At 38.1% G+C, this 20,152-nt stretch overlaps 1 protein-coding gene and 2 long non-coding RNA genes across 28 annotated transcripts in view; 1 reads left to right on the top strand and 2 right to left on the bottom strand.

Annotated features, from left to right (window-relative positions):
• Positions 1 to 11,035, bottom strand: part of ak7b (adenylate kinase 7b) — a 157,022-nt gene extending 145,987 nt beyond the window's left edge. For 18 of the 25 annotated variants that reach the window (XM_077555289.1, XM_077555284.1, XM_077555288.1 and 15 more), the window contains exons 1-5: positions 10,820 to 11,035; positions 10,592 to 10,747; positions 10,391 to 10,499; positions 9,520 to 9,614; positions 5,220 to 5,330 (exon numbers count right to left, since the gene is read on the bottom strand). In XM_077555289.1, the coding sequence (XP_077411415.1) occupies positions 5,220 to 5,330; positions 9,520 to 9,614; positions 10,391 to 10,499; positions 10,592 to 10,747; positions 10,820 to 10,897 (549 nt within the window). In that variant the 5' untranslated portion in view covers positions 10,898 to 11,035. Of the gene's footprint in view, positions 1 to 5,219; positions 5,331 to 9,519; positions 9,615 to 10,390; positions 10,500 to 10,591; positions 10,748 to 10,819 lie in introns of those variants that run through there. The other 7 variants (XM_077555308.1, XM_077555304.1, XM_077555307.1 and 4 more) reach the window with 4 other exon arrangements.
• Positions 11,036 to 12,039: 1,004 nt separating this feature from the next.
• LOC144061138 (uncharacterized) lies at positions 12,040 to 15,050 on the bottom strand. The gene is made up of 3 exons (XR_013296090.1): positions 14,923 to 15,050; positions 14,296 to 14,383; positions 12,040 to 14,197 (listed from the first exon to the last, which is right to left on the bottom strand). It is a non-coding gene; the product is annotated as an uncharacterized LOC144061138 (long non-coding RNA).
• Positions 15,051 to 16,588: 1,538 nt separating this feature from the next.
• On the top strand, positions 16,589 to 19,864 carry LOC144062648 (uncharacterized). 2 transcript variants are annotated; one of them, XR_013296429.1, is made up of 4 exons: positions 16,589 to 16,717; positions 16,843 to 16,953; positions 18,925 to 18,996; positions 19,109 to 19,864. It is a non-coding gene; the product is annotated as an uncharacterized LOC144062648 (long non-coding RNA). The 2 variants fall into 2 exon arrangements; XR_013296428.1 differs by having other exon boundaries at positions 18,925 to 19,864.
• Positions 19,865 to 20,152: the final 288 nt, after the last annotated feature.

A 20,152-nucleotide genomic window follows, 5' to 3' on the forward strand; every position in this document is an offset into this window, starting at 1 on the left:
CCGGGTTACCAACTAGAGTATTTCACCAACCCCAGAAACATCTAAATTCCAACAAATTAGGGAGACCTCAAGAGACCAAAGGAGAGACTGGGGAAAGGAAGGAAGGATAAATGAAGCAGAGTGAGATCCACAGACATCAGCTTCCACCGATCAACGACCAGATGATGAAGCAGATTGTGTTTGAATTTCAATAGATGCTGGTGTGGTGGATCTGGCATGCATGAAAACCTCTACCAAAGAGTAGAGCCGTCGGCCCCGGCCAGGACAGAGCAAGCACAACCCCCCAGGGCCCCCCAGGCCACAGCAGCACCAAGGCACAACCCCCGGGCCCCGCAGGGGCCACCGGCCGGAGAGCAAACGCAAAGGCATTCAAGTCACTAGATGTGTCTTGTGTAGAAATGAGACCTACCATTTCGAGCTGCTAGCCTGCTTGAGACCACACCCTTGAGAGAGTGAGCTGACAGACAGGTGCTGCCTTAGAGAAACACAGAGTGAATTAAACTAAAATCAAATGATTAAAAGCAATCGCAATGGCGATTGTACATGTCAGTGAACACTATTGTATCAGCGGCAACCTAGTTGGAGATAGTGTGTTGAGTTTTCGATCGTCTTTCTACTTCTTTTGGTTATGTTTTTTTATTAAATGTTTTGTGTACATTTTATTTGAAATACATTTGGAATAGAATGAAAAAATATCAAGCTGCTTCTGTTAAAAGGAATTCTGTATTCATTGATTTTTCAGAATATTGTTTGTTCATGACTTCAGTTACCAAAATGTATCTGTTGGTAGAAATGAAAATACTTTTTAATTTCATGTTTTAAGAAATAGTTTATTTTTTTAAATCATAATTCCTGCTTGATTTAATAAGGGGTTAGAAAATTTTAAAAATGAAGAAAATTACAGCTGAAATTACATTTCGCGATTTACATTTGTGTTACAATAGTGCTGAGATCTTGAATATATGCCTATATGATAATCAATGTTTGATCAGTACAGTTAATAGTCTTGTTTTATTGCAGACAGGTTAGGTTGTTGACCATTGACAAAGGTCGAAGCTGGATTTTGAGTTCTCAATGTCGAGAGAGATGGTGAGCAACCCTTGATCTGAACTTGTGCCTGACAAATTTTCCAAGTAACTGGACTTTCAAGATCCTGCCTCACCGTCGTAGTAGGCCTGTGAACTGCAGTTGACTTGACTGAACAAGAGTGCACTTCGACTAATCACTTTGACAAACAACTTTAATGTTGATACCACAACACTGAGAACAATTACAATGTTCATTTGGAGGAACAATTATTTTGGCATTATTTTGGGACCCAGTTTGTTGTGCGCAGGTAAGTTGTGCAGGGATTGTAAATATTTTTTGATTTTTGTGTGTGTATGTAAATAAATGTTCTTTCCATTTAACACATTCGTGATTCCAGTTGCTTATTGTGTCTGTGTGTGTGTGCATGCATGTGTGTTAATTTATTGGTTCTAATTAAATAATTTTTTCCTAGAGGTGAACCTAAGAAACCAAACTGGTCCATACATCTACATTGTACTAGTTAGTTAAAAGGGCTGCCTGTTCAAAACCCTTTTTATTTTCAAGTTGTTGATACTGTTACTAGTTGTACACATATTGGTTATCATCAAAGTTATTTGTCTGAAAAATATGTTATGATTTTAGATTAGCAAGTTAAAGACTTGTTCACATTTAGAGGAAATTTACAAATAAAATGTTACTTGAAACATTTTGTACGTGTGTGGTCACTTTATCAGGTAAAAAATGGTACATGTGTTGTTGATATGAAAAGATACTTGTTGATATAAATAGTAGCAGATAACATGGTAAGCATTTGAACATGATAATATGTTGCCACTTTAGAATAGGGGTTGAAAAAAGATGAGTAAATTACTGTAATTGTTGATATGAAAATATAGTTTGTTCATGATAACAAAAGGTAGTAAGGCATTTGCAGAGAATTTGTTCACATTAAAATATAAGTTGTAAATGATAACAGCCTACAAATATTGGCGGAATCACCAATATTGAACGTTGGAATGGATCTGCAAAAAGGTTTGTATTACAGTCAATACCACAGACACATTTTTCAACATGAATTCACAATTGCCCATTATAACTTTTACATATGCATTTTAATTATTATAAATGGTACTTCTGAATCATGAGTTAATCATTAGTTAATATTTGTAAATTATTAGTTCGTAATTCTTCAACAGCTGCAAATTACTGTACTTCAATATGAGTTAACATTTGCTCATCACAACTTTATATTTTATGCATTTTAATGACTAGTAATGGATGAGTTAATCATTAGGTAATATTTGCAAGTTATGAGTTCATAATTCTCCAATAGTTGCAAATTATTAGTTCATCATGAGTTCAGATAATAGCTCATCATAACCTCATCTTTTGTTAATGCATTTACAAATTATTATTATACAATTTGTAAATTATTTATTCCTAATCTTTTCATGTTTACAATTTATTAAATCAATATGAGTTCTCATGACTTCATCTTTAACTAATGTATTACAAATGGTTAATTAACAAACGTTATTATAAAGCGTTACCAAAGTATAAATTAACAACTGAGATAATGAGGTTGCACAAGTTTGCACACCCTTTCAAAACTGACTCGTGTTCAGAATCAAACAGTGACATTAAACTCATGTTCAATGCACCATATGAAGTTCCTCTGATTAACCCTATGCAAAGTTCAAATGCTGTAGTCATCTTTTCCTGACATTTTTTTTTTTAATTTTCTAGCCAAAACCTGAAGGTATTGTGCTAACACTGTTATATGGAACTGTTACTTACTCCATCCACCTTGACTAAGGCCCCAAAAAAACAGCCCCAAAGCATGATGTTGCCACTGCCATACTTAACTTAATGTATAGTGTTTTTTTGATAATGAGCAGCGGTGTGTTTTACCCAAACATACCTTATGGATTTATGTCCAGAAAGATCAATGATGGTTTCAACAGACCGGAATACATTTTTCCACACTCATTTGACAGATTTCTAGTACTTTTGTCAAATGTAGGCAGGTTTGTAAGACAAGGCTTCTTCTGTCTTGCCACTTAATTCCATGGCCCAGACCAGCAGTCACCAACCTTTTTGAAACTGAGAGCCTCTTCTTGTGTACTGATAAATCAAAGGGTGACCAGTTTGATACGCGCTGATCTGAAATAATATGCAAAAATTACCTTTAATAAGGTAAATAATGTGAGTATTATATGTAATATTATTAAAAATTATTATATTAATTCACTCCTCTGTAAACCGTCATCTTAACATGGTGGAGGGGTTCATGTGTCCTAATGATCCTGGGAGCCACAGTATGTTGTCTGGGGCTTTATACAAGTTTCACCCATGGCAAACAGGGCAAAAAATCCTGAGTTTTCAAAATACTATATTATGGGGGCGGGGCCCCAAATTTTGACTTTCATATTTCCTTTGCCACTAAAGAGGAAATGTTTAACAACTCACATGTTCATGCTCCAGAAAATCTCAATTTCATATGTTCGTTAATAGTCACGTTCTGAAGGTATCTATATGACAATATTTGGTAAAAAAAAAAATGTAGCGCCACCTAGTAGTGACAAGAATTGTCTTTTTTTCTTTCTTTTTTTTCTTATGCTACGCTGAGCCCGTACAACGGATGCAGTTCAAAATTTGTCAGAAAGGCTTTAAAAAGGTGACCATGCCTCAGGCCAAATATACTGACTTTTGGGCAAAGGACATGGCTATTATGGTGCCGCAAATTCTTATGATTGACCGTGACAATATAAGCTGCTGTAACTTGACCCATATGATCATATCTTCTCAAAATGTCACATATTTGATGACAGACTTGAAGACATTACTAACTTATTTTTCATCGTAGTAGTACAGCCACCTAATGGCTAAAGGAAATACATGTTTTTTCTTTTATGTTGATCTCCTAGCGGGTTAATTAGATCAACTTCATATTTGCTCGAGTGTTAAGGCCTTCATGGTATTGAAACATGTGCCTTGCGATTGGCTGGCAACCAGTTCAGGGTGTACCCCACCTACTGCCCGAAGCCAGCTGGGATAGGCTCCAGTGCCCCCCGCAACCCTTGTGAGGACAAGCGGTTAAGAAAATGGATGGATGGATGGATGGATGGTACTGAAACATGACCTTTTTATTTTTTCCTGAAACACTGTTGCCGTGGAAATTCATTGTTTGCCCAAAAAAAAAGGACGCTGATTTTGAAGGTCTTAACATGGATGAAACTTGGCACACTAATCACACCTGGCACATAAAAAAAAAAAATCCACATGTAAAGGTGCCATTCTCAACAAATTTACATTCCAGTTTGCCAGTACCCCAACGTGCAAGTACCTCAAATTGGCCTAGTTAAACTTGTGTTTTCAATGAATTTTCCTTTCCTCAAAATTAAAAGATTAAAATGAATATGATAATGAAATAAGGGTAATGTAATGCGTAATAATGAAAATGAAGAACAAAATTGCAAGAGGCTTGAATTCCATGATATTTTGTGTTCAGCGTGCAGGGATGAATAGGCATGAGGTTGAGTTTTGAGTGGTTGGTAAGGATACAGTAGGTTACTAGATAGATACTGCTTTTTATTGTGTTTTACTGTTTTTTCCCCCCCACAAGATTGTGTTGATTGTGTCATATACATTTTTGAAACAAGTTTTGGCCCATTTGGGCCAGTCTCTGTAGCAATATAGTGGCCCGATGAAGTGCCATAGTGGCCACTCGCCTGGGGGCCACCGCTAATCAGACCCTGACATGATTGGTAAATTTTGAACACAGACACATACAAACAGTGTGTTCACACTTGTGCAACTGCAAACCATTAAGTCAGTCTTTTTTTTTATTATTATCATTATTATTTCACATTCAATATAACGGTGGAAAAAGTTCTGAAATTATTCATCTTCGTCCCTTTTTTTCATACCACAGAAACCTATCATTTGAATGGGGGTGTGTACATTTTCTTTTGTTCCATGTATGTATGTATGTATGACCATTTAACTTTGTTCACAAATCATCTCATGAAAAAAAATAGTAGTAGTAGTAGTAGTAATAGTAATAGTAATAGTAACAGTAGAAGTAGCAGCAGCTGCAGCTACCCAGGCCGAGTGAGTTGATGTACTAAAACCACATATTTTTGATCCACTATACATAAAAATATATATGAAAAATGTTTAAAACGCACCATCTTGCCAAGTTTGGCAACCGTTTTCTCCAGTTCAAGGTGCTTCTGAAAGTTTGGATGAGGTTTTCTTCTTCTAAAATCATCATCTGTAAAAGGAAGCTCCAGCTCATCCTATGACAGAAAATAAAAGGGAGGTCACTTTGAGACATTATTATGGCAACACGTACAGCATACAGGAATGGGCCAACACACTGGACTTTACATATCTCAGTTCCTGTGTGGGTTTTCCTCTGGGTTCTCTGCTTTACTCCCAAGCAAAAAAAAAAAAAGAATCATTACATTAACTCTAACGAGGAGCGCTGTTGAAGGCAATTGTCGGAAACTATGTTTTTTTTATGTAAATGGTGAGAAGAACGCCTTGGCCAGCTGTGCTCTCAGTATCAAGCTGATCAAATACTGCAATGACTAACTATGGTCAATAGACGTTCATGATGACTCTCTTTTGGACAAGATCCGATTTAGTCATTGGGAGAAGAAGAAAGGCGGGGAGAGAAAGTTAAAGAGAACATGGCAAAGGAAGTGAAAACCAGGGATTACAGTATAAGAAGCTCACTCACACTTAAGAATTATTTTGTTAGAGGTACCAGTGTTGTCACAAAAGACACTATCAATGACTCAGATTGAGATTGGTTTATTTTAAAGGGGACAGTGCAATGTCACAAAACACTTGGTAAAACATGGTTTTAACAGCTATTTTTCATCTGTAGTCCCCTGGCCATAATGTAAAAGATTTTTTTTTTTAAAGACTATTTAAAGGAATACATCAAACTCGTAAGTCACTAGATAAATCTTTCACAAATAGTGCAGTATACAGTACAGTATAACAAGTAACAATACTGTAGTTAAGAAACACACAATAAAATTCTCATTCACAATCTTCCCCTTCGCTTCAACACTAGGGCCCAGGGGCGTGGCGCATTGCCGACCTAGGGGTGAGATTCTTCAGCACATTGCCAATCAGACAAACATTTATGCACATTAACATTACATTAACACTACGACACTACATCAATAAGACAAGCATTCATAACTCCTGGACTGTGGATGAGATTGAGACCACATTCTTTTTTAAACCAAATTAAGTCAAGAAACAAGTACCAGAACATCTGGCGTTTCCTCCATTTCAGTAAAAATGAGTCACACAATCCAGATGACATACTTCACAAAATCCACCCGGTCTTCAGATACATTGTGTCCGAATTCAAGGAACTGTTCCAACACGGCAGGAACATTTGCATCAACAGAGGAATGATGAGTATTGGCATTCGATGATCCCGAAAGTAAAATAGTTTATAATTTGTCAAAACGTGATGGATTACATGGCTCCTACAAAAAAATGTTTAAAAAAGGAGGTGAAACAAGGCTGTGGTGCAAATACTGCACTGTCCCCTGGCATATAGGTGACCGTTGACTGTTTCATAGGTGAAATTAGGGCTGGGCGATATGGCCAAAATATAAAATCTCGATATTTTCAGTCATTCAGGACGATTACGATTTTAATAGATTTTAATCTAATGGGGTAGATGCCATGGACTTCCGACTTCCGGGATTTACACATCAACGCCGTTTCTGGCCACTGCTGGCCGCGTTCCAACACTCGCACACCCCAACCACGTGCTCCCGTTCATCGGCGGGAGGGCTATCTGAAATGCTTCGGACACAAAGACAGACATTACACACTCGCAGCCTCGCACCCGTTGACGGGAACGCGCAACCGAGGGGCACAAAGGCGGAAGCGCAAGTATTGGGACGCGGCCCACACATCGCAAACCGGAAGTGGAAACAAAGTTGATGGGCGAAAACCCAGAAGTCGGAAATCCCGCCTCCTCCGTGGCATATAGTCCATAAACCCAACAAATGTTTATTTAAAGGTTTCATTTATTCAAAAATAATTCCTGTGCAAAATGTTCAGACAACTATGTACAGTATACTGATTCTAAATAAGTTTTAACATGAACTTAACATTCATAGTTAGCAAAATGACAACTCACAATAAGATCTCGATGTAACAGAACACAAGAACAACAGCTTTAAGACAGAATTCGATTTCACGACTTAGCAAATTTTCAACGATTCGATTTTAAAAATGACGATTAATTAAAGTAACACGTGCACCCGTGTTGAAATGCATAGTTGAAACACTTGTAAATAAATAGTCCCCCCCCCTCTCTCTGCCCCCCCCCCTACTCTCTCTCTCTCTCTCTCTCTCTCTCTCTCTCTCTCTCTCTCTCTCTCTCTCTCTCTCACTTGTCAAATTGTTACACTGTTCACTGTAAATAAATTAGGGTTATTGGAGGAAAGTAGTGTCAAAATGATTGGTGTGCATGAATACATCTTCGAATAGCTAATTTTATTCCGTTCTTCAGTAATCAACAATAGAAAATGGTTAGTTTCACCGAAATGCTCTGTTTTGAAACAAAAAGCGGAGAAAAAGAGCTTTTTGTGAAACGATGTTATTTCATGCACTCTAGTGAATTGTACACTTCTTTTTGTCCATGAATGATGCCACAAACACCTAAATAGTGCTTTACTTCTGTAAAACGCTATCACCAACAATGAAAAAGTGTTTTTTGGTTGCAAAATACGTTTATTTCCATTCAACAGTGTAACAATTTGACAAAACAATTTCTCAAACTATTTACAAATGTGTGCAACTGTGGTACTATTTACAATTATGTGGATGTTTCAAATACAGTTTTTCTTTTTGTAACGCTCCCATGCGTGCAAGGAGACGCAGCAGGATTTGCACAACAGATTAGTTTCACTTGCGATGGCTCCTTTCGCGTGCAGACGTTACACTTTCTTGACGGCCTTTTTTTCCGGGGAATAGCAAGTAGCAGACTATACCCACTCCTCCGATGAATATGCATTGGACTCGGGGCACTCTCCGCCGTCCGATTGAATGTCCGCCTGAGCGTGCTCGGTTGTGCTCCGCGTTTTCCGGTGTTAGCATCGCTAGCCCGTGAACCTTTATGACGTCGTCATAGCCGCCGCGTCAACGCTTGCAACTTCAGCGTCAACCTCTGAGTCACCATCATCATCATCGATGATGATCATCGTCGTCATCAATGTGCTCTTTAGTGTTGGTCGATGCCTTTCGTCTTTGAAAAAAATTCCCAAGTGTAAGCTGCCTGCAACCGGTCACCATTGTTTGCTTCCTCAGCCATCTCGCTCCGCCTCACGTCTTCTACTGCCGCGTCACTGCTTCCAACCTCGGAGTCACCATCATCATCATCGATGATGATCATCGTCGTCATCAATGTGCTCTTTAGCGTTGGTCGATGCTTTTCGTCTTTGAAAAAAACTGCTCGACCGTAAGCTGCTTGCTACCGGTCGCCATGTTTTCTTCCCTTCCCCAGCCATTGTCCCCTCTAGCTCCGCCTCACGTCTTCTACTGACGCCTACCCAATCTTGTCAAAAGAGAGTCATTGCTGCCATCTAGGGGCCAAAAATAGTCATTAGGCTAACTAGATCTGCTTGAAACTTTCATAGCAGCTGGCCAAGGCTTTCCTTCACCCGTTTCCAAAAAAATAATTAAAAAAATTGGATGACGTCTTTTAACGTCCATGGTCTCATCCAACACCCCCATCCTGAAATTACTGCACTGGCTCCCGGTGTCCCTCAGAATTGAGTTCAAGGTTTCCCTCCCCACCCGGTCACGCCCCCAATACCTCAAAAAACTTATACCCAAGGCAAGAAACCTCCATTCTATATCTTTGAACTTCCTTCAAGTCCATAAAACCAAGCTCCACACTCTCACCGGTGCCTCCCAGGCTGTGGAACGCTCTCCCTGACTGCCTGAGGGTCCCAAGGTCTACTGACACTTTTCAACAGGATCTTAAAACTCTACTCGGCCCTACTGTTTGTTTTCTTTCAAATGACTCAGTAGTGCCCCTAGAAATGTTTTAGCAAAGCATGTCTGGTTGTACGTTTCACCTAGAGCTAAAACATTGTTTTTTACTATTAATTGGGAGACGTATGTAACAGCTAAGACCTACAAAAAAGTTTTTAAAAAAAGAGTCAACAGGAAGGCCGCCATTTTAATTTTACTTCGGAATTCTGGGTGTTTTATCTAGTCATGATTAGGGTGATGTTTAGGCTGTTGCCATGGTGCTGCCTGGGTGAAAACATGAAACTTGGCACACACATCAGGCCTGGCAAAAACATTGATATTTTAGAGGGTTACGTGCCACTACCCCAACATGACCGGGGTCGTGAGGCCCTTTATAGCTGCTCGCAGCTTCAGTTTCCTCTGTATTACGTGGAGAGCAGACATAAGAACGGTTTACAAAATACCTACCGAATTGATTGGCTCACTGCACGCCCAAGTCATCACTGTAGAGATGAGGATAAACGTCTTTTGCTGCTGAAAATTATTTTTTTCGGCATGGAGGGCTGCAATTACACAAAACAGAAAACAACTCTTGTAATTTTGCTTAGCCTTTCCAGGTGCTGTGCAATCAATTGTGTGAATTATTTTTAAGACTGGATTTTTATTCTAATAACAATTTCAATGTTGTACTGTTCGCATACACTCAAATGCTGTGTTCAGTGGAGTAGGGTGGATTTTCAAGTGCCTGCAAGCATATGTTTCATAAATGTAATATGGTGTATGCCTATATGAATTTCATGTACATATGCTCAGGCCCGGACAAGCGAACTAGACGGTCACCTAGGGCGCCATCTAGTAGAGGGGGCGCCAAATTGCAGGGCAAAAAAAATTATAATTTGCAATGAAAAGGTCCACGCCCTCAGGTGGTGCATTAAGAAAGCGGTGAAAGGGGGAGAAGAAAAAACGGGCCCAGGGTAGAGGCATGTATGTCAGTCAGACATCAATGCCTATTAAAACAAACATTAAAATAGCGTTAACATCTTAGCTTGCTTGTAACTTGTTTACTCCACCATTACATCCATGCTACTCTGTGCACCAGAGCGAGGCAACGCTTGCTGGCTTTAAAATAAAGCTGCCAGTCCAGTCATTTATACAAGATAAGGATTGCGTCCTGGTTTAATGGAAACAAATACATAGTAAAGTATTATATCTCTATTAGTGGTGCAACGGATCACAAAAGTCACGTTTCGGATCAGATCACGGATTTGTGTCACGGATCGTGTATATATATATATATATATATATATATATATATATATATATATATATATATGCCTACCTGTAACTGCCCAGCGGGCTTCCTCTACCTGCTCAGGATGCTGAGTAATGTTATAGATGATGATGTCACATTCCATCAGTTTTTGAAGAATGTTTTCCCTACTTGGTCGCTTGCAATATAAAAAATAGAAATAGGTTTATTTAAGTCACTTTTTCAGTTTCTGGGTTTATTATTTTGTGTTGAACTTAAGTCGGTACTTACAGTGTATGCTTCCAACACATACGGTGTGATCTCCTCCAAAACATCTGAAATCGTTCCAACGACCTTGTAACTTTGCGACCCAGTGTCGCTTGATTTAGATAACCCACTCTCTTTCTCAGCCGAGCAATCAGCTTCAACCGTATGTTTAGAAAGACACTGTCAGAAGAAACACGTTCACGACACACATTTCCCGACGACGTTTGAATTACTCATCCCAAAAGGTTTTACCTTTGCAATACATTTAGATGTGAATGAGTCGATATCGTTGATAAAAACTCTTCTTTGTGCCTGAGTAAATTTGTCCATCTTCCTGTCGACGAGAAATTACAGCAAGCGTCCGGGTTTGTTTTATTTTTGTTGCCATGGGTGAAGTCAAAAAGGCAAGAATTATGACGTGACGTTCGGAGTGTATTCCTGCAGCCTGGAGCTATCACCGCTAATGCGAGCTCGATAGCGGAAGCTCGGATTAATTCCAAAACAAAAGTAGTAGAAGTTTATTCAATTTCAAAAATAAAATAAAAAATAACGCTCATGCATACATAGATTAACAGAGGCTCTTGATCTCGAACGAAAGCGCCAGCAAAGATTTTAGTTAAATAACAGCGAAATATAGTCAAACATAGATGTATATTTATATTTAAATTTGTGTATGTTTTTAAAGTATAATTAGGTCAGTTAACTTTTTAATCTAAGCCAATGTGAGTCTAACAAAATAACTTAAAAATAACTATATATTTCAAATTAATGTTTAAATACACAAAAGTATACATATGAAAAAGTATAATAATAATAATAATAATAATAATAATAATAATACATTTTATTTTTAATACACTTTACATTTAAAATCAAACCTCAAAGTGCTACAGTCAGAGGTGGGTAGAGTAGCCAAACATTTTACTTAAGAGTAGCGTTACTTCAAAATAATATGACTCAAGTAAAAGTAAAAAGTAGTCATTAAATAAATCACTCAAGTACAAGTAAAAAAGTATTAGCTGAAATTAATACTCAAGTACTGAGTAACTGCTTGAACATGAAGTCTGATTTACTTTTAAAAACAAAGCATCAGACAGACAAAAACATAAAATTATGTGGAAATGCTGGCATCTTCAAATCATAAAATAGAATAATAACTTTTTGAGCTCGAACAACAGTGCACGCAGACACGTTAGCCCAAGTGTTCAGATATTTTTATTTTAGCCCTCTGAATAGGCTCAGTAGGACACACACATTGTTATGGCTCGTGTTGGTCTTTGTTTGTTTATTGAACATAAGACCACAGGTCATAAACCTGGAACAAAACAAATAAAAATAATATCACAACGATATAATGCTAATATTACATGTATCATTATACAAATACATGCACTGTATACATTTTGTTATTTATTGTTGAAATGTATGTTCTTTGTTGTTTTATTTGATTTTAAATAACATCATTTTTTTATTACAACAAAGATGATGAACAATAATCGCTATTGAATGTAAATCATTACATAACCCTGAATGCTTTGCAAGGTTGGCTCATGCGCACAATGGCTCTCTTCTGCCCGTCACCGAGTCAAACAAACGTGCGACGATTTACCCAAGCATCACATAGAACTCTTCTTAGTGTAAGCACTGCACGCAACAGTCACAAACTCGGCGCCGATGCCTGGGTGCGGGGGATCCCCGGGATCTGGGGGTCGGGAGCTGGGGGGCTGCCGGTTGGTTGGGGGGGGGGGGGTGGCTGGGTTGTCCTTTGGCGCTGCCGCGGCCTGGGGGTTCCCTGAGGTGTTGCGCTTGCTCTGTCCTGGCAGGGGTCGACGGCTCCCCTCTTTGGTGGAGATTTTCATGCATGCCAGATCCAGCACACCAGCATCTATCGAAACTCAGACACAATCTGCTTCTTCCTCAGGTCATTGAATCGGTGGAGGCTGGTGTCTGTGGATCTCACTCTGCTTCGTCTGTCCTTCCTTCCTTTCCTCAGTCTCTCCTTTGGTCTCTTGAGGTCTCCCTGATTTGTTGGAATTTAGATGTCTCTGGGGTTGGTGAAGGACTCTGGTTGGTGGCCTGGTGATGGGTGTCTGGTCGGTGCTGGATTTCACTTTCCTTTCTTTTCTTTGGTCCTTCCTCGGGTCTCCTGATGGCCTCACGACTCTGGCTGGAAGTGTTCAGTTTAGGTGAACGGTATGGGATTTTTTAATAGGTTTTAGGTGAACTAATAAATACACACACACTCGCACGCACGCACACACGCACGCACATACACATACAAAAAAAAAAAAGAAAGAAAGAGAGCAATGATGATGACATGTCAAATCGGCAAAATTACCGAATGAACAATACTGAACTCTCCAGAGAAAAAAAAACAAATGGCCGAACCCGTCAGATGAGGGGAGGGAGATGTTTTTAAAGTAATATTAACAACTCCGGGCGTCTGTCTTCTGTAAACATCATGAGCAGCTCCTACAAAACTGCAAGATCGCGCGAGACGGGACATTACGAGAATTGCGCCTCAATGTGTCCGCAGAAATGCTGTCAAGTGGCGCACTTACGTGAAAATACGGTAAATCTAATACATGAATGGGGCGGCGGGTAACGACTCTAGTGAGCCCAATGTAGCGGAGTAAGAGTAGCGTTTCTTCTTCACACATCTACTCAAGTAAAAGTAAAAAGTATTGTGTGGTAAAACTACTCTTAGAAGTAATTTTTTTCCAAAAACTTACTTAAGTAAATGTAACGGAGTAAATGTAACTCGTTACTACCCACCTCTGGCTACAGTGGGTACAACATAAAACACAACAATAAAGACAATATGCTAAAAAAGTATCAAACAGTAAAACCAATTTAAAAAAAAAACACTAAATAAAATAAAACAATCATAAAAATAAAAAGTCCACCGTCTGAGGGGCCCAACATACATGAAGATTTGATAAAATTACTTTTTTGTCTCATAAGTGAACGAACTGAAGTAAACTACAGCACATCATTAGTTTCGGATTTAGGCAAAAGACAGTTACATTAGCCTAAACATTCATCATTTTTTTCCAATTTCTTGACCAACATTGATGCATTTGAGTAGCCTACATTTACTGATGCCTAAAACATTTAATGCCCACAGAACCTGTGGCCTTTGCAGTATGGGCGGTGCACAAAAATGCACAAAGAACAGTGCAACAGCTCAGTGGTCGTGGTGGCAAAGTGGACGTCTCCCATCCGTGAGGTTATTGGTTCAATCCTCCCCCCTGGTGACCATGTCCAAGTGTCCTTGAGTGAGACACTGAACCCCGATTTGCTCCCACCTGTGTGGCAGCAGCCGACCATTGGTGTGTGAATGGGTGAATGTCAGTCTTTGTGAAGCGCTTTGGGCACCATATGGCGTAATTATAGCGCTATATAAAAAAGCAGCCATTTAGCATATAAAACACTTTATTGAACGATAACCACACACACACACACACACACACACACACACACACACACACACACACACACACTACAGTCTTCTCAAAAAAATATTCTGAAGCGAGCGCTCTTCTAAATTTCTCTCTCCATTCCCTCAATCTTTCCATGCTCTCTTCGGACATTCCCCTTTCAAGTTCCTCACACTGAAGGGTCCGTTCACTGCCAATGACAGAGACATGATCTATGAATCATGCATAGTTCCTACATAGCCCTAAAAATATATAATGAAAATTGTTTAGTATTATTAACCCTCTTACCTTCAGTAATATTGTGGTCCCTTTTGGTAAATTTCCTCTGCTTTACTATGGGCACGCCGTTAACCCCAGCAATGGCACGTATTGTTGCCTGTGAAATTCAGAGCGAATTACAATCATAATGAAGGTATTGACTATTGCATAATACATTGTGTTTACTAATCCATTCAACCCTAAATGTAACATTTGTACATTTTCCAATTCAGTATTATTTTTTTATTTTCCCCATTCAAAACTTCCACATTACCAGTTTTACGTTGGAGAAAAAAAACAGCAACAAGATGTTTTGATGACGCAATCAAAAAATTCCCAACACCTACCCCTGCCCGTCCAATTTCCATTTTGGTGCATCCCTACCTAATACTGTTTTCAATTAATGAAATCTGTTTATTTTAAACATCCTGATGCGTCGGTTGAAATAATGAAGCTTTATTGGTGGTCTGTAGTTTCCTTTTTAATTATCCTTTTATATCTCATGCACAAACCTCTTACACCGTAAGAGCTGGAAAATAAAACAAACATGACGCCGTCAATCAGACATGTTCACATTTTCTCTATCAGATAAATTCAGGGTAATTAAACTCAAAAGGTAAACACAAACATAAATCTATTTATTGCTAAATTCTTTACCTTGTTGCCACTTTCAACCGGGCTAAGTATCTTAAAATGCGGGATTCGTAGTGCGAGAAACCTTTTTTTTAACTCTTCAAACGTCTCGCTCCCAATTTGACATCTCCTACGACATTCTCCCTTTCCGCATTCCTTCATAATAAACTTCCGCCCAAAGAGGAAGTTAGAAAATAATAGTTCCAACTTTGACAGAAATGTTGTCCTTTACACATCCAAATATATCCTTTATTATTTCTTACTCCAAATGATTGTTCTTTAAAGGCTGTTATTCAGAATATAAATGTACGTCTGGCAGAAATATTCAGAAAGAAGTCAACTTCATTCTGACGTTGTTGGGCTCCTGTCACCTTCATGCACTTATGGAAGAAATGGAAGACTCTCCATGGAGTTTTTGTCCTCAAACCAGAAAATGAGCATCTCTTTTCTGTACTCCCATGCAGACTTTATCAGCTCTTGAGCAATTTCCTGCAAAAATGTTTGTGACCGCTCAACTTTACCATGGCCAGTATCAGTGGTGTAGTCCAGAGTATATGCGGGTATACGGAGTATACCCACTTCTTTTTCAGCCAGCATTGAGTATGCCCACTTCTTTTTCTGTCAGCATTGCGTATATCCACTCCTAAATCCCCCGATGTGCACCGTTCAGCAGTGACAGACCCTCCTCTGCCTCTAAATTGGCTGGTACTCCCTCCCTTCGCTGATTAGATTAGCCAATGGTTGCACACTAACTAAATTCTCTAGTTTAGTTTTATAGTAGCCAGGTGGGCACCAAGGTTATTTTAGTTAACGAAAAAGCTAAAGCTAAAATTCAAAAAACATTTTCGATAACAAAATAAAATAAAAACGAAGACTAACTGAAACTACAGTTTATCTTTACAAAACTAACAAAAGCTAACTATAATTATGGCAAATGTCCTTTATTTTAGTCTTTGGTAATTAATTTAATACATGAGCCTTTGGGGATGATTTCAAATTTGATTTTAAGTATATTTATTTAACCGGAATAAGGATGTTTGAAAGTGTGTCACACAGAAATGATGTCATCTAGCAGCAGCCAATAGAAAAGCACCTTGAGATGACGTCGCTCCTCGGCCACAAATTTGCCTGCTTGACTTTTGGCTCCAATGGCTCGGCTTGCCTGCTTTTTCATGTAACTCAGCCGAGATGCAATGCTAGATAAGCAATGGGTTACTTTTTTTATTTTAACATGGTGTTTATTAAATATTGCGCACAAGTAATACACACTTAAAAAAAACAATGAAAATATACTGAAACTAAATAAAACTAAGCATTTAAAAAAAACTAATAAAAACTAATAGAACCACCCTAACAATTTAAAACTAAATAAAAAAATAAAAATAAAATAAAAACTCAAAACGAAATAAAAACTAACTAAAATAAAAATTACATAACTATAATAACCCTGTCTTGTACTTGATTTTAAAGTAAGTGTTACACGGTGGTGTGGTCTGTCTGTCTTTGTTTTCGTTATCCGAGCCATTCCCTGTTTTATTTTGAAGTCTGACTCATCTCGTTTCAGTTTGCTTGCCCTTCCTTGTATGTTGTTATCCCTGATGGTTCCCACCTGTGCCTTGTTAACCCCAGCTGTTAAATAGTCTGGGTCTCCCCTGTCATTTGTTGATGTGTTACCCTAGGGTCTACAGAAGCAAATTTTCACAGCCATGTTCCTTTTGCCTCGCCTCGCCTCGCCTCGCCTCGCCTCGCCTCGCCTCGCCTCGCCTCGTCTCGTCACAAAGGCCCCTGCTGTATTCCAAGCCATGATTAACGACAAAATGTATTCCAACCCATGATTAATGACGTGTTGAGGGATTTCATAGATCACTTTGTCTATGTGTACCTTGATGACATCCTCATTTATTCTCCTGACTTGATTACTCATCAAATGCATGTTTACGAAAGTTTTACAGAGTCTCCTGAACACAAACTCTACGTCAAAGCAGAAAAAAGCGAATTTTATCGAGGAACCATCTCCTTCCTGGGTTTCGTGGTGGCCCTGGGAGAGTGCAAAAGGTCAGTGCGATACAACAATGGTCCATCCCTGTGACACGCAAGAAAGTCCAACAATTCTTGGGATTTGAAAACTTCTACCGCCGATTCATAAGTAATTTTAGTTCCATTGCTGCCTGAATAGAACATAACCATGGTTTCATATGTCCTCATGTAACCTCTTATAAAAGGATATGTTGTTCTGAACTGTTGTAAAGCACAAGGGCTGAATTAGGCAACCTGAAATATTTAATTGACAACAATCTGAAAGAAGGACAAAATATTTATATTCTTTTACACGCCGAAGAGACATCTCCTCTTGACACTCTAAACACAAACTCGCAGCCCTGACTTTTATACAATGCAGACATGTTTTAAGGTTAAGCCTTAATCGTAAAACATTCCCGACGCCATCCCTGCAAGAAGTCCACAGCTCTTGTTCTTGTCAAGGAAGACGACAGGGGCATGGGTCATACTACCCTTCACAAAATAAATGCTTCACAAACTTAGCAAGAATAAATATGGGGTAAATACATATGTATAGGATATACGCCAAACGTAACAAATATTTAGGTTATGTTTTGACTGTAAAGTGGTTATTATGGAGACCCAACGAGAAAAGAAGGAATCTTGTCGGCCCTAAGATTTTAAACAAAAACACTAAATGATATCTTAAACCCATGGGTGGTATTGTGACCTGTTGTGAGCTTTTGATGTTTTTGATTATGCTATTTTAAAATAGAATAACACCCACGGGTTGATTTTAGGGCTGTGCAATTATTGCTTGAGTTGGGGCGCTAATTATGCTAAGATAACAATGCCACTTATGAAATTGAATTGACACACAGATGGCAATGTCTGATAAATTGTAATGTATAGATGAATGTGAAAAATGCAGTTTGTAAATTAAATTGAACAATGGTAGTATTGGCTTTATTGGAAAGCCATTTGAACAGACAGTTTATTGCTGATATGGTTACGACCTCAGTTTTGTTTAGAAAACATGAAGTAGAACTTAAGTCAGTATCATATACCGGTATTCATTGTTTACAAAATGATTGTGGCTTTATTATAACTACATATAACTTTGGAAAAATGTATTACATTAAACTTAGCTACATGTAGTATATAATACACTTAGTTTTGAAACATGCCTGCCTATGAGTCTACTATGGGAAGACCTCAAAATTCTGCCCCTCTAAGACTGTTTTTGTAATTATGCCATTGCTTTTTATAATCTTGTTGATTTTGTGGATTTTTGTAAAACCGTGTAATAAAAAAAAAAAAGGATGTTAACCCAGTGATAAATGAGGGAACACACCACACGAAAAGCTTTTGTAAATATTAAGAAGTTATTATAATTTATGTTGGAATTATATGCATTATGTAGTGAAAGTTTGTTTCAGTGGATTTGGATAATAATTTTGAGTTGGGAGCCATGAATGTCTCAACATATATTGGTAAACATGGTAACAACACTTACTACATATAAATTTGATGTATTTATTTTTTTATGTTTTTAAAATTTTTGTGATTCGATGTTTTTGTTAGAGTGACGGATTTTATTGAATTAAACAAATGTAATACAATGTGAATATTACCAAGTACTGATTGATTTTAAAATGAATTAAAATTGTTCAAGCAAAACAACTGGACGTTATTATGGCAAAAGTATGGTGTAAATATATCATGTCTATATGGCATATTAGTTATTTGGAGTAATGAATGAAAGTCACTTTGTAAGTCACATTAGAAAAAAATAAATACATGACCGAGGTATGAAGTTTAAGTTTAAGATTTAGTTAAAATGTATATGAGAATTATAAAAGAAACATGGCAGTTTAGCCCGCTTGGAATTTTGTGTGATGGATTATTTAACATGCTTATTGTAAATAACCTTTTAAGATGAGCAGATGAAAGACATTGATTTAAGTGACTATATGAGGAGATTGTTAACTGGCAAGAAAGTGAAAAATTGACTCTCTGCCTCTGCAGAAGGGCCAACCTCCCACCAAGGTTAGTGACTTGGTTTTGGTCAAAGGTCCATCCCGAGGTGGGAAGGTCCATGTAAGTGTTGTTGACGACCCCAAAGGCTGTGAAGATCGCTGAACGACCCTCCTGGATTCACCTATCGCACGGCAAGACAGGTACCATTGACTAACAGCTTGTCTGGTTGCAGAGAGAAGCCTGATCAAATCAAGGTCAGAGAGGGGAAAGACAAGCAACTTGTCTAGCTGTGAACCTGACCAAGTCAGTCTGTGAGGAGGATGGGAGCACGCTCCCCCACAAGGTTCCTCCACCGCTGTGAAATTCAGGCTGTCAATTGTGCATGAAGTGTTGGAAGGAACAAATCGAGGAGACAACGATTCCCTCCCCTTAATCAAACGGGAGGGTAAGATGCTATAGGACTCACTCTCGGCTGTCTTTTGTTTTTTATTTTTTGCTTTTGGCGCCATCTTGAGGGGGAAGAGAGACAACTGGCTGAATTACTAACACTGAACAATATGTACAGAAACAATGGACATTGCACACACTGGATTACGAACATTGGACAATAGACACACATCAGTGCGAAAACACTGGATAATGCTCACTGAAGCACGAACACTGGATATTACATATACACTCAATGGGTAAAGTACAGGAAAATAACACATGTTGCTGATTGGCAAATATAGAGGTGATGTGCTGGTAACCTCTCCCTCTCAAAAAGACAAGAAAAAATCTAAATAAAAAATTTGATGATTACTACCTGCAACTTAACGAGGACATTGGAACTTTGCATTTTATGGACAACACTTAATTATGGATTATATTGTTGTATTGATGATTATACCGTTAATATGTTTTTTGATTAAAAGAGGATGTTACGTGGTATTGATATTGTTGACAGAAGTCTATGATTTGTGTTTAAAATAATTAAAAAATATATATAAATCTATAAAGTCTGTGTGTTATGCTTTATGATAGGAATATTTTATTTGTTTATTTAACAAATACATGGTATTTAAATAAATAATTTTATTTAAAAGTTTTAAATAATTGTGGAGGTGATACTGAATTCAAGGATGTTGTATAATGTTTTCATTAGCAATAATAATTGACAACACGGGTCTGATAGCTGGACATATGTATATTTAAAAAAATAAAATAAAATAATTACAAAATGACAGGACAATATGATGAGGATTTAGATGACACCAATGTTTTAAGTGAAAGGAAC

This window comes from Vanacampus margaritifer, chromosome 1 (genome assembly GCF_051991255.1).
Source record: "Vanacampus margaritifer isolate UIUO_Vmar chromosome 1, RoL_Vmar_1.0, whole genome shotgun sequence".
Classification (NCBI taxonomy): domain Eukaryota; kingdom Metazoa; phylum Chordata; class Actinopteri; order Syngnathiformes; family Syngnathidae; genus Vanacampus; species Vanacampus margaritifer.